Source organism: Pelmatolapia mariae, linkage group LG1 (genome assembly GCF_036321145.2).
Source record: "Pelmatolapia mariae isolate MD_Pm_ZW linkage group LG1, Pm_UMD_F_2, whole genome shotgun sequence".
Classification (NCBI taxonomy): Eukaryota; Metazoa; Chordata; class Actinopteri; order Cichliformes; family Cichlidae; genus Pelmatolapia; species Pelmatolapia mariae.
In genome coordinates this window covers 4,190,710-4,204,402 of record NC_086227.1, presented here as the reverse complement: position 1 = coordinate 4,204,402, position 13,693 = coordinate 4,190,710, and the positions used below count along the sequence as shown (strand labels likewise).

At 39.4% G+C, this 13,693-nt stretch overlaps 1 protein-coding gene across 3 annotated transcripts in view; it reads left to right on the top strand.

Annotated features, from left to right (window-relative positions):
• The window catches only part of ankdd1a (ankyrin repeat and death domain containing 1A), a 35,301-nt gene that overhangs the window by 20,645 nt on the left and 963 nt on the right, over positions 1-13,693 (top strand). Inside the window, exons 8-15 of one of the 3 annotated variants that reach the window (XR_010093709.1) lie at positions 2,590-2,688; positions 2,773-2,871; positions 3,362-3,460; positions 3,560-3,658; positions 5,874-5,969; positions 6,363-6,555; positions 8,087-8,218; positions 8,414-9,144. Coding sequence is in view for 2 of the 3 variants with exons in the window: in XM_063470423.1 (XP_063326493.1) it covers positions 2,590-2,688; positions 2,773-2,871; positions 3,362-3,460; positions 3,560-3,658; positions 5,874-5,969; positions 6,363-6,555; positions 8,087-8,218; positions 8,414-8,475 (879 nt within the window). In the remaining variant the exon portion in view is untranslated. Of the gene's footprint in view, positions 1-2,589; positions 2,689-2,772; positions 2,872-3,361; positions 3,461-3,559; positions 3,659-5,873; positions 5,970-6,362; positions 6,556-8,086; positions 8,219-8,413; positions 10,526-13,693 lie in introns of those variants that run through there. The other 2 variants (XM_063470424.1, XM_063470423.1) reach the window with 2 other exon arrangements.

Sequence of the window (13,693 nt, the reverse complement as noted above, 5' to 3'; positions counted from 1 at the left end):
CAGTTGGAGAAAATTAAGTTTTCATTGAGAGATAATGTTAAACGGTTTTACCTAATTTGGCAACCCTTTATAGATTACTTTAATAAGTAAACTGGGAGGGATGGCCTCCTCCCATATCTGCTCCAAGTTTATATATATTGGTCTGGGCAGGTGTATTGTTCTTTTTTTTTCCTCTCTCTCTCTTTCTCTTTTTTTTGGGGGGGGGGGGGTTTTGTTTGTTTTTTTGTTTTTTTTGTTTTTGTTTTTTCCCTCCTTTGTATATACTCATTTAGGTATATACATATGTATGTATAGACATAGATATGTGATTGTTTATATAATGGTAATTATATTTTATGTATGTTTCACGCTAATAAGAAAACTAATAACAAGATTTAAAAAAACAAAACAAAAACATGTCAGAAATCTTTACATATGTTCTATTGATAAGTCTAATTTCCAACCTTATGAATGTATCCTGAAATAACGGTAGCATTGCTAGGAATTGCTTCTGCTGACTGTATTTTTTTAAGGTAAACTATCCTTCAACCTCATCCCACACACATGCTGGTTCAGTTTTCCACAAGAAATTCTGTTTGTTTTTTAGTTACTTCTGTTATTTTTACTAGTTAATCAACAGACATATTACAAGATTTACAATTATTGTAAGAAGTAGAAAATATACCCTATGCTTTTGTTAGACTCATTCCCATACACTCCCATGGAAACTCCCACACAGTTTCAAATATAAAATGTCTTAATGCATGCTCAATCATCCAGGTAAGGAAATTGCAAAAAGTTGATTCTGTTCATTTGGACGTAGAGTTTTATGTGGAAGAAATGTTTTGTCACTCATCCAAGGCACCTAAAGAAAGCTCCAGCCGATCCAGGAGAGAAGGTGAAATTGCCGTCTAAGCAAAAACCCTTAGTGATCCCGTATATATCAGAATAATTGAGACACGTTTTTTTCTAAACACAGAGTTACTGTGGCTTTTAAACCCCAAAACACACTGCGCCAAAAATTGGTTCCCCCATCACAAATAGAATAATATAGTGTTCGCTGTTAAGTGCCAGGAGGTTTGCCATGATTTATACATCTGGGAAACCAAACAAGGTTGGTAGTTTGATCCCCTGTCTGCTCCAGTCTGCATGCCAATTATCTTGGGGCAAGATAGTAACCCCAAGTTTCTCTCAGATGCATCCATCGCGCTAAGAATGTGTGTGAACATTAGATAAAAAGGACTTACATAGAAAGCGCTATACAAATACAGGCCATTTACCATTTACCAAAGAGCATGTGCGAATGGGTGTGAGTCCATTTACCGTTACCACGATAGTTAACTTGTTATGCAGCCCTAAGAGTACCGAAGAAAGAGCCCATACATCTCGATGACAACCATGTCCCCACCCCTGCACAAGAAGGAGGGAGGCTGATTCTTCTGAAGATAGAAAACACCCATTCTACCATCCCAAACCACTCCCACCCTCAAGAACAGCGTCCCACAGGGAGCAAGGCTTTGCAAGCCATAGACCCAGATGAACGGATGCCCCCCAGATCCAGCACCTCTGCCCCGGACAGGGTGCAGGAAACAGGGGTGTTATAAAGGGTTTAACAGAAGTGTTGCATTAATTGTTTAGGAATTATAGAATTTTTTATACTCTTTTAACCCTTTGAGGCTCAAAAGCATTTGGATACATGGCTGGCAAGCAGTTTTGTGGCCATTTAAGACTTTTCCCCTAATTATTCTATCACTAATTAAGCAGAGATAGAGATAAGTGTTGAACTTACATTTAGTAGATGTCCAGTGAAACCCTTTGTATGAGGTCCAAAGAGATGCTGATGCAAGCGAAGGCTTAGATTTTACAAATTACAGAAATTGTAATTGCCAAAACACTTGTGTACCTAACTGTGTGTTGTGTTGCAGACCAGAGCAACCTTATGATGTCCAGAACCTTGAAGAAGGGTGAATCCTATCAATCAGTGGGTCCTGCCACTGAAGCATTTTTCTTGTGTTCTTTTTAGCCATCCCTCCACCCATTCAGGGTCATTGATGGGCTGGAGCCTATCTCACCTCCATGGGGAGAGATGCAGGGTATACCTTGAACAGTCTGCCAATCTGTTACAGTGCTAACACAGAGAGACAGAAAACCATTTACACTTGGCATTGGGTAGCTGTTTACTGGAACACTTAATATGAGTTTTAAGGAGATGTTGATGAAGCAACAGAAGCCATCATTAAATTAAAAACTAAATAAACATATCAGAGAGAGATTAAAAAGTTTTATGAGCATACAAAATAACATTTGGGGCATTTTCAACCAGAAGGAATATACTAGCCAGCTCAGAATTAGGAGAATTTTCATTAATGTAAACGCAGACAGTTTACAACAAGGTGTACACCACTGGTTACGCTTAAGAACAGGAAGACCAGATTTGAATTTGCCTTGCAAGACCCTTCTAAGCAAAAATTATTCCTACTTACCAAACTCTTGGGATCACTCAAGCATTTTGAACCTGAAAAAACACATTTCTTCATGCTTATGAATAATAAGCTTTAAACTCTAAAAACCTTTGACCTTGATTGTACCTGTTGTATTGTGTTGTTGTAGGATGATCTCACACCATTGCACATGGCAGCTGACGGCGGTCACTATGAATGTGTTAGACTTCTGCTGGATTCTGGCTGTAATGTCAATGCACAAACTAATGTATGCTTGTTTACTTAAATATGCAATTCAAGAGTGGGTTGGCAGTGTTATTTTCATGAATTAATATTTATCTTCTGTCTGTAGAGAAAAATGAATGCTCTCCATTATGTGGCACAGCATGGTCATGACAGAGAGGCCAGCTTGCTGCTGAAGGCAGGAATCAATGTAGATGCTATAAACAATGTAAGCACTGTTAGCTATCTCTGGAAAAAATAATTATGATAATTCTTTTAAAGTACCCATATTGAAAAGAAATAGAAAAAACTTATAAAAGACTTGCATAAGATTTGGCTTACTTCATATAAGGCTTATATGATTTACTCATGAAAGTGGCCACTTTCTCATTACTTTCATATATTGTTTTAGAAAGTATCCAAAACATACAAGTTTCATTTATATAATTTTTCAAGGGATCTTATATCTGTTTTCACTCTTGTATGCTTTTCATACACGTTTCACACAAGACAGATACAAACTTTATAAGATTTATATATATCTTTTCCATATGGGTATTCTTACACAGTGGTATGTTAGCATGTTAGCATTTTGGTGCATAAAATGAAGAAGAAATCTAAAATTAGGCAGTAAACACTTGTAAACATTTTAAAAGTTAATATCATAGAGAGCAGCTTTCATGTAACAGATTTTTAATACCTGTTTCTCTTTGAAACAGCAACACTGCACACCACTCCACCTGGCTGTATTCAACAATCACACAAAAGTTGTACGATTGCTTATTGATGCTGGCAGCAACCTGAATGCCACTGACATTGTAAGTACAAAGTTCCACAGCCACATGAACACAATGCATAATAAAATGTCCTATAATACAGTAATTTTACTTAATGGTTGTCTGTCATGTGGGCGACAGAGGCAGCAGACCGCACTACACATTGCCTCAGAACATGGCTGGCATGACCTGGCTGAGATGATGCTGATTTCTAGAGTTACTCTCAGTTTAACTGATAAGGTACCACACGCAGCTTCACACAGAATATTATGTACACTGCTCAAAACAATAAATGGGGTACTAAAGTCACACATCAGACCTTAAAAAATATTCATGTTAAGTTGACATACGTTGTGAAATTCATTGAAAACAAGAAGGGGTCAGGGGTCTCAAAGGTCAGTGAAAACAATAATCATCAGCCTTTTGAGGGCTGGATGAGATGGTGGATGGTGGTTTGGGGGATCTCCTCCCAGATTTGGATGAGGGATTCTGGTGTGTGAAACATGAGGGCCAGGTAGTGACATCAGTGTCTTCATCATTATATAATTGCCAAGTCACATTACACTGGGTATTGTCCTGCAACACAAACCCAGGACCTAGTGCATTAAGACAAGCTCTGAGGATTTCATCCCAGCAGTCGGGGTACTGTTGGCTAGCATGGTTAATGATAAATTGACTTAAGCACTCAAAGAGCTTCACACTACATAATTTACCAATTCAAACCTGCATACACACAATTCTATCTAGCATTCACACTACGATGAACTTTCAGCTCTCCTTGTGCAATGGCCTGTCTCCTACTATCTGCTCCTCACTCTTCAGACTGTGCTGGGAGACACAGGCTACGTCCACACTAGCCCGGATAAATTTGAAAATGGCGTTTTTGTCTGAAAACGTTCCGCGTCCACACTATCGTTTTCAGTCGTTTTCACAGAATTGTGCGTCCACACTGAAACGGCCGAAAACGCTTCCGTTCCAGTCCTGCGCATGCGTGAAATGCAAGACGATTCGACCTGCCTCATTTCTGTCTGCCGTTTATTTACTTTTCCGGCTCTTTGAAACGTTGCTGCAAAATGTTGAGGAAAAGCACCGAGTTTTTTAAATGGACTAGCAATGAGCTGGAGTTGTTGCTGCAAGTAACACAAAAGTACAAAGTTGCAAAAGCTAGTGAGAGTTAAAGAATTTGAAGAAAAGCTATCTGGAGCATGTACAGAGTGATATTAATCTTTAATAGGGCTGTCAAAACTGAGAGCAAACAAAACAACTGCTGTATAATGCCCTCCACTATCTTAGTTTGATTGGTCACATGACTGCATCACATGACTAAAATGTGTCATCGTTTTCGAAAAGGCTCGGGGTTCGCTGTCCACACTGCAACGCGAAAACAGCGTTTTCAAATGTATCTGCTTTGGATAGTGTTTTCAAAACGCTGCGTTTTCCTTGACCGAAAACGCCGTCTCAGTGTGGACATTGCCACAGTGTAACCTGGATGTGCTGCAGGTACTCTCTCATCAAACCAGTACTGACGAGGATATTAAAAAGCAATTCTAGAGAAAAATCAGTCAAGAAGGATAAGGAGAGAATAATGGTCTGTGCCCATCACCTGCAGAATCATTTACTTTATGGAGGTTGTCTTGGAACTGTAAGAGCAGTCTGGGCGAGGAAGGAGCGGCTAGCAGGTCCAGCGAGCATGTGGTGTGGAGGTTAGCCGGATAACTCAAAGCCAGTCAGTTAAATCGAACAACAGACATTTATTTGATGTTAGCAACGTAAGACCATACAAGCCAGGTCTCCACAGCTCTACTCCGTCCGTACGTACATGTGCGGAGATGGGTAGTCACTGGCGCCAGCCCGTTACAAAGGTATGGTTTCTCTCAGAACAGACACACGAGCAGCATGTAATGGCTGCCACACTATACTCACACACACCCACTACGAGACTCCCCCAACTACTACAGTAGTAGGGCAACCCCCTCTAGTGGTGCTATAACACAGTAAGGTTTGTCTTGGAACGTCTTCAGTACACCCGTTTGATTTGCACCAAAAAAAGGTGAAATTAATTGATTCACTTACACTTCCGAAGACGACAGCTTGATATCCGTAAAGTTTAACTTGTGGTTGTACTGTGATGATCAAGTGTTCCTTTACTTTTTTGAGCTGTGTATTTCACATTGTACACTAAAAAATAAAAACAGTTTTCAGTTGGTGCATTGATCCTTCTATATCATATTAATTAAGATCTTTGCTACGCTAGTCTTAAGTAGAATATTTATCTTTTTTTTTTTTTTTACACCATTTGAAACCTTGATGCATAGTTCACTTTTTCTTTGTCCGGACAAAGTTAATCTTGTAGCACAGCATCATGATAACTGTTTTAGTATAGATTCAGATCTATGACACTTATAACTGTGTCTTCTAACAAAGCAATGCTTTTCTGACCATCTAATGTACACAGCAGGGAAAAACATGTCTGGAAGTGGCAGCAAGAGGAAACCATGTGGTCCTGGTAGACATGATAATTAAAGCTGACCGTTTTTATAAATGGGAGAAGGTAAGTGTTGCTCAAGTTGTATTAATACTAAATACACTCTCCTTATATGAAATCTGTGCTCATATTCGATAAATACATTTTCACTCTTTTCCAGCGTATCAGCACCCATGTGCTGTTGAGCTGTTTACATTATGTACATATTAATTGTTTTGGATTTTGTAAAAAAAAAATCCTGGCATACAGGCATAGTTATAAAGAACGAGAACAACTCATAGCATACACTATGACAAGGTCTCCAAGATGCTTAACAAAAGTATCTTGTAAATTCTTTGTGTTAGTTTTAAAAGCAAGAGGTACTGAGAGTTTGTTTTCTTTGTACATCATATGCATAAAATTTGTGAACATCCTTTTAACTTTGAAAGATTCACAAAACTTTCTCCCTGTTGAATTCAGGATCACGGGGGATGTGAGCAGGTAAGAAGACCTCTGAGCTTCAAACAGGACCATCAGCCAGAGACACAGCACTTCCGTTCTGTCTTATGGACCCTCGCCACAAAGCATCTGTGTTATGGGGAGTGGAAGATTCTCGCTCAGCACTGGGACTTTAGTGAAGCACATATACAAGCTATAGAACAACAGTGGACAGGTGAGCAGTTTTGAGTTCCTAAAAAAATTATTGACAGTTTTATTGCTATTTTTATTACCTTTTTTGTACTTGTAGGTTTTTTTCATATATATATATATATATATATATGTATACATACATATATATATATATATATATATATATATATATATATATATATATATGTATGTATACATATATACATACATATATATATAAATCTTTATGCAGGAAATCATACAATTTTGAAAAACTGTAATATAAAGCTACTCTTTGGCCTGTAATGTCCAGAACCACAGAAGCACTGTTTCATGGGTCCAGTGATTTTATTGAAAATAAATTCTCAAATTTGGCACTGACTGATTCGCTCTACAGCATTCTGAGTACCTGAGGTGATTAACTCTGGTCTAGGTCAATTTTAACCCAGATCAAGAATTCTTTCTACAATTCTACTACAACAAATGAACTACAGATCTATTTAGAATATATGGATAGTCTGACATGAGTAAATGGATGCTTAATCCTTAATATTTCAGAGAGCAGATGGTGGGTTTTTTGTTTGTTTGTTTGTTTTTTTACAACATCACTTTTTGGAGAAAAACATCTATTATCATACAATATCTTGTCTTATAATGATGACCTGAAGCACAACTACAACTGCCTATACCTGATACCTGAATCTTGGTTAACCAGAGAGATAAAAGCCAGGAGAATAAACCAGATGTTCTCCACTGAACTACCCAAAGTATAGTCTGAATGGCAGTGGAACAAAATGAGAACAGCCCCACCAATGCTGGACACAGGGCAATACTGGAAGAGTATATGTAAGAAGGATGCAACACATAACAGAAATGCTCAGTGCCTAGTGGATCTAAGAGCAGACTGCAGCAACTTCCCTGAAAAGGATCCAGTAACCATCACAGTGGCAGACATGTCAAGCAGAAGAATTGGACAGCACCAGTTCCTGCCATGGTTAACACCTACTGGATAGGGAAGCTAACAAGCTAACTCCATTAGCATCCTGCAGCACAAATGAACCAGGTGCTAATGGTTGAGACGCACCCAGAATGTCTAACCGAAGGCTGTCCTGATCCCCAAGGATCCCAAGAAGGGGCCGGTCCCATCGAACTACTGGCCAATAACTTGGCTAAACTGCCCACCAGATTGCCCTACTCCTGAATGGTAGATACTGTACCTCCGTCCATCCAAACCCACACTTGTTTGGCTTGGCCGTGTTGGACATAGTTGGGTATAATTGTTAATCCTTCTCTTTGGGCAGATTGGTTCTCCAACCAAGAGCAGTCTCTCCAAGATGACAGCAGTTTGCAACATGGATTATAAGATTTTTCAGCTTCAGTACACTGTTGCAAGATTTACAATCTGGGCACAGCCTTTTTTTCTTTAATTCCAATGAAATGCCAGTTCTTTGACACCTTGCTTTTAAACTCTATTTGACTTTTAACTTGTTGAACTTTTTTTTAATTTAAAGTTGAACTTTGAACTAATATTCAAAGTTCAGATGGATAATGCTTGATATAAATCTAAATTGAAGGTAAGAAAAGCTTCAAAGATCACGGTCACCGGATGCTGTTAATCTGGCTTCATGGAGTGCTCGTAGCTGGAGAAAACCCTACCAAAGGCCTCTATGAGGGGTTGATGGAAATCTCCCGGACAGATTTGGCAGGTGAGCTAATCGGGGAGGTAACTTCCTTTCACTGGTCAGACTATTCGTCAGTTTTAACAGTCATACAATATTAGTTAACAATATTTCTCCACACAAAGACCAATAATGCTGTAAGACTGTTTTTCTGTTTGTTCACTGGAATGTGTCTACTTTTTTTTTCTTTTCTCTGTTTTCTTCTTCTTGTTTGTTATCCAGAGTTCATCCGACAGAAGGCAAACTCACAGACCAGCTCTCCTAAAATGTGCTGCGTAATGTGACGGCAACAAGTTTATGCTTATCATTGAGCTATTGTGTTAGCTTTGTTAAAACTTTCTTTATTTAAAGAAATAAAAATATTATTTTTTATAAATAAAATTACATGATTTGAATTGTGAGTCACATAATGGTTTACATTTTTTTTAATGAAAGATAGGTCTGTAGCAGCCAGGGGAAAGTTGCTCTCTATTTATTTCTTTTTTTTTTCCATTTGTCGTTTTTTTGCCATGCAATTTTGTCAGGTTTTCTCTACTGCAGCACTTTACAAAATGAACTGTGTTTACCTAGAAGGGCTATAACAACAGCCTTGCACTGCTGCAGATTTCCATGTGCTGCATCCCATGCCAGTTATCCACACACAAAGAAAGGACAAGACAAGCTGCCCCTAACCTACCCAAAATGCCCCACACCTGCTGCTTAGGTGTGGGGCATTTTGCTTCCCCCAAAGGTACTTGAGGTTCCTGAGATTCCCTAAAGCGCAGATCGTACCTCCCAACATGGGCCAACTCGCCCCACATGATAGTGCATCCGAGGAGGCGTGGACCCCCCTGCGCATGGAGAGACCAAACCATGAAACTGGCGACTCCAGGCACTGGTGCTCCATAACCCTGCAGACCCCCTGCAGGCCCCCTGCAGCCCAGCCACCTGGCCCAGGGCCAGCACCCTCCACTGTAAGCATCCCAGACCCCAAACCCCAAGACCCTCACACCAACAACCAGGGAAAACATACAGACACCACAAAATTGCAGCTACAGCTCTCCTGCTCTAACCTCCTAGGACCTGGTGTCCACATATGTGGACATCACATTTTGGGTTATTTAGACCAAAATACTCAATTTTGCTCTACAAGGACCTGATATCCACTTACGAGGACATTATACTGTTACTGTTCTATTAAAATTTTAAACGAATATCCTCATGTGGATCTTACTTTTCTTAAAAACAAAAATAAGGTAAAAAATTTTTTTTTAAAAATCTGGTAATTCTTTGTTTTTACATTCATCGGGCCCCAATATGCCCAAATATCAAAGAGAAATTAAAAATGCATGCCATGGAAGAGTTCGGGTCTTAAGAGGTTAAGACACTAGATGCCCATAGCCCTCGGGTCCACCCCTAGCCACCTGCTAGAACATTAAGTAATGGAATTGATCAGTGAGGACCACAGAGAATATAATATGCCTAATTAGTTTTTAGAGGAGGCAGGCATTCTGTCCAGAATAGTGTGGTCTAGAAGTAAATTTCTATATTGGTTAACACAATTTACATTTTTAATTTACATTTTTGCCCCTCAGCTGTAAAAGGCTGATGGGGTATTGTTGTTACCTGGCCGGTAGGGTGGTTGAGTGATGTGAATTAAATAACGAGAGAATGAAGCGACATACATTACCCATCAAAAGTTTGGACACACCTTCTCATTTAATGCTTTTTCTTTATTTTCATGACTATTTACATTGTAGATTCTCACTGAAGGCATCAGAACTATGAATTAACATGTAACCCACTTTTAAATATAACTAATAAAATGCACTAAATCCTCAAAAATGTGAAAAGAGTTGTTAGTTTTAACAGTTATACTTAGTTTATGGTGAATAAACCATATATGCAGCAGTTAAAAGGTCAACTATTCTGAAGGACGCATGCATCACTCTTAGCCAATGAGCAGCTACAAAACAGCGCATTGTCCCACCATCTCCATCTGAGAGAGCGCATGCCTTCCTCTTTTCTTGCGGCTGCAATGAGCTCCGAGCCCGCTAGCAGGAAAAAAAGGGGACGGAGATTCACAGACAAAGGTACAAAAACTAATACAGAAGAGTTAGCACTTGCTGCTGATGCTAAAAAGGATTTTATGCATGTATACTGCTAAAAAACTGCATCAAGTTCAAAGCTATTAACTAGTTGTAGTTCTCTGCATTTTTTTTGTAGAAAGTCAGGGCTGAGGCGGCGCGATTTAAAAAAATGATTTTACCTGTTCATGGTTTATTTGCACTTTTTATGATTTCACTGAGTAAAATCTTTCTAATATTTACTCAAGAAATTGTTTACAGTGTTTTGTAGAAAGCTATACATTTGTTTTATGAAAAACTTGAGGCAATGCCCTACAGTTGTATTTTATATTCAGAATGTGATTGGAATTGTAAATATTTACACTATGAAGAGAAGACTGAAGAAGCGTTTAAAACCAATGCGAAGATTTTTTACATACTTCACCTCTTTATTTTCAATTGTAAACATGGTTAATGTTACCAAAAGTGGTACTTTTATGTGCTAACAAATTGTGAAGTGTAATAATTTGAAAACTCAGTGTGTCCTATGACACTGTTGTTGACAGGTCAAGAGGTTTTTTGACATGTTAGATGGATCTGATGTTGATGGCGAGCCTGTCCCATTGGCTGACCAGTTGTCTTCTTCCCCTTGCTGCACGGCAGAGGGTGGTAGGCCAGCTGCAACGAAAATCCCTTCCACACCTTTTCAAACTTGCTGCCCCCCAGCCATTGAAGCTGTGTTTTATTTTGAGCCAAAACCTATTTATTAGGGGTGCAACGATTCACAAAATTCACGGTTCGGTTCGATACTTTGGTGTCATGGTTCGATAATTTTTCGATACAAAAAAATGTTCATGCCTTTTTAATTTCTCATTTATTAAAATTATAAATATATATTTTAACTCAAAAGTACAGTTTTTAAATGTAATGTTGCTGAAACAACAAAATAATTAAAAAAAATAAATCTATCTGATCGAGAAATCACTCATCTTTGGAAAAGAGAGTTTATTACAGAGAAATGGCTCTTTCCAAAATAAAAGCTATACTATACGCTTCTTCTGGGCTATATTCTCAGCAGCATATTAAACATATCAGGTCCCCATAAGGAGAATCATGTGCTAACGGCTGTCTAAATGACTCGGGTAAAGTTTGTAGCATGCGTGCTTGTTCTTTTTGTCTGCTTCCACTTGTCTTTGCACTAGGATGATGTCGGCGTAAATGTGCAGTCATATTCGTTGTGTTCCCACTAGTGCTGTCAGCGTTAATCTCGTTAAAATGACATTAATGCCATAATGCAAATCTCCGTTAACGAGTTACCACAGATCGCCCCATGCGTGGGGCTGGACGGCGTCAACACGTTAACAAGCTAACTGCGCTAACGCACTAGTTCCCACCAATTGAGCATTGCGTGGTACATCCGACTGTTTTACTTTTGTCCATGACGCGCTTACCATCAGGGTCATGCTTCACATGAAAACCAAGATAGTTCCAAACGCCAGATCTGAATGAGGGTGGGGGAGGTTCAATTTCGGGTAGCGTTGGGGCAGTTGCCATGTTGCAACGAGCTTAGCTTCTGTCTTGCTAGCTTGCGCTGCGCTCAGTGGATCTGCACTCAACAGTGCAGCCTAGGCGGAGTAGTCGAACGCAGATCCACTGAGCGCTCAACACAGACAGCATCGTCAGAAGAAAAGTTGATAAAATAAATTAAAAATTTTGTATTGTTCGATACATATGCGTGCTGAACCTAAAGCACTGTATCGAACGGTTCAATATCGATACGAGTATTGTCGCACCCCTACTATTTATATATATTTAGAAGGGTGCACCCAGGTAACATTTTAAGGTAACCAACCAATGTGGATTGTGAAACAAGGTTGTTACTGAGAAACTATTGCTACCAAAGAGAAACTTTTATTTAAAGTATTTTTATTTTGTTTGTTACAAATTTTCTATTTTTAGGGAAGGGAAAGTATAGTATGTATATAAGCCGGCATTTTTGAACTTTAGAACCTTTTTCTGAGTCTCATTCATTTCACTTCTTCTGTATGTAGCCTAACTTTCTGGACTAAATCATTTGAGCTCCTTTACATCAAGTTTTGGTAAAGTAAGTCTTGAGTTAAGTGTTTTTAAGCAACTAGAGTGTCACAAACACGTATGGAATTATGTAGTAAACAAAAAACTTGTTGGCCCTTTTGCCTTCACTCTGCGGTCCATCTCATCCCAAACCATCTCGACTGGGTTTAGGTCTGTTGACTGTGGAGGCCAGGCCATCTGGCCCAGCACACCATCACTCTTGTTCTTGGTCAAATAGCCCTTACACAGCCTGGAGGTGTGTTTGGGGTCATTGTCCTGTTAAAAAATAAATGCCCCAACTAAATGCACACCAGATGTGATGGCATGTCACTGCAGGATACTGTGGTAGCCATGCTGGTTCAGTGTGCCTTCAGTTTTGAATAAATTCCCAACAGTGACACAGGCAAAGCACTCCCACACCATCACACCACCTCCTCCATGTTTTATGGTGGGAACCATGCATGTAGAGTAGACTTGTAGTCAAGACAATCCCAAGACCAGAGGGTATCGAGACCAAGACAAGACCAAGACCAAGACAGAGCGAGTCAAGACCAAGACCGAGATCGAGACAAAAAAGTCTTTAAACTGCAGCCAGATGCTGCTTCATTTACGGGTCTCAGGCATATTTATGTGTCACCCTCTCTGTTTTTCACATAATGTTATTATCCTATATCCTCACTTGTGATTGGCCACAATATGGAGGGATTGGAGCATAGCTGAGCCACTGTGTGAGAGCTGAGCAGCGAAAGGAAATTAAGTGAGGAGCCGGCTCTCGCTCAATGGGAGTCGACTCTTCTGATTCACTACAAAGTACTCTCTAAGCACGGCTCTTAGAGCTGATGATTTTGAGCATGACACATTATCGAACGTTACGTTGTGTGTCATGGACACTGTTGACTCCAAATCTCCCGACCACTATGTTGATCTGAGACAGCAAGGCCGAAACAGCGAGACCGAGACAAGACCGAGACCAAAGTCCGTCGCGACCAAGACAAGACCAAGAACACGTGAAAGTGGTCTTGAGACCGGTCTCGAGACCAAGACCGGTCTTGAGACATCCGACTCTAATGTAGAGACCATCTGTTCACTTTTTCTGTATTGCACAAAAACATGGCGGGTGGAACCAGATTCAAAGTTTTATTCAAACTTTTAGCAACTTTTGCAACAAAGGGTGGATAGTTTGAGGAATCTAAAATATAAGACATATTTAGAGTTATTTATCATTTTTTTCTTTGCTAGATATTTCCATTTATCACACTTTATATATTTGATGTCTTCAGTGTGTATCTACATTGTAGAAAGTAGTAAAAATAAAGAAAAACCGTTAAATGAACAGGTGTGTCCAAACTTTTGACTGGTAGTGGAGGAGTTGATACCAAATGAT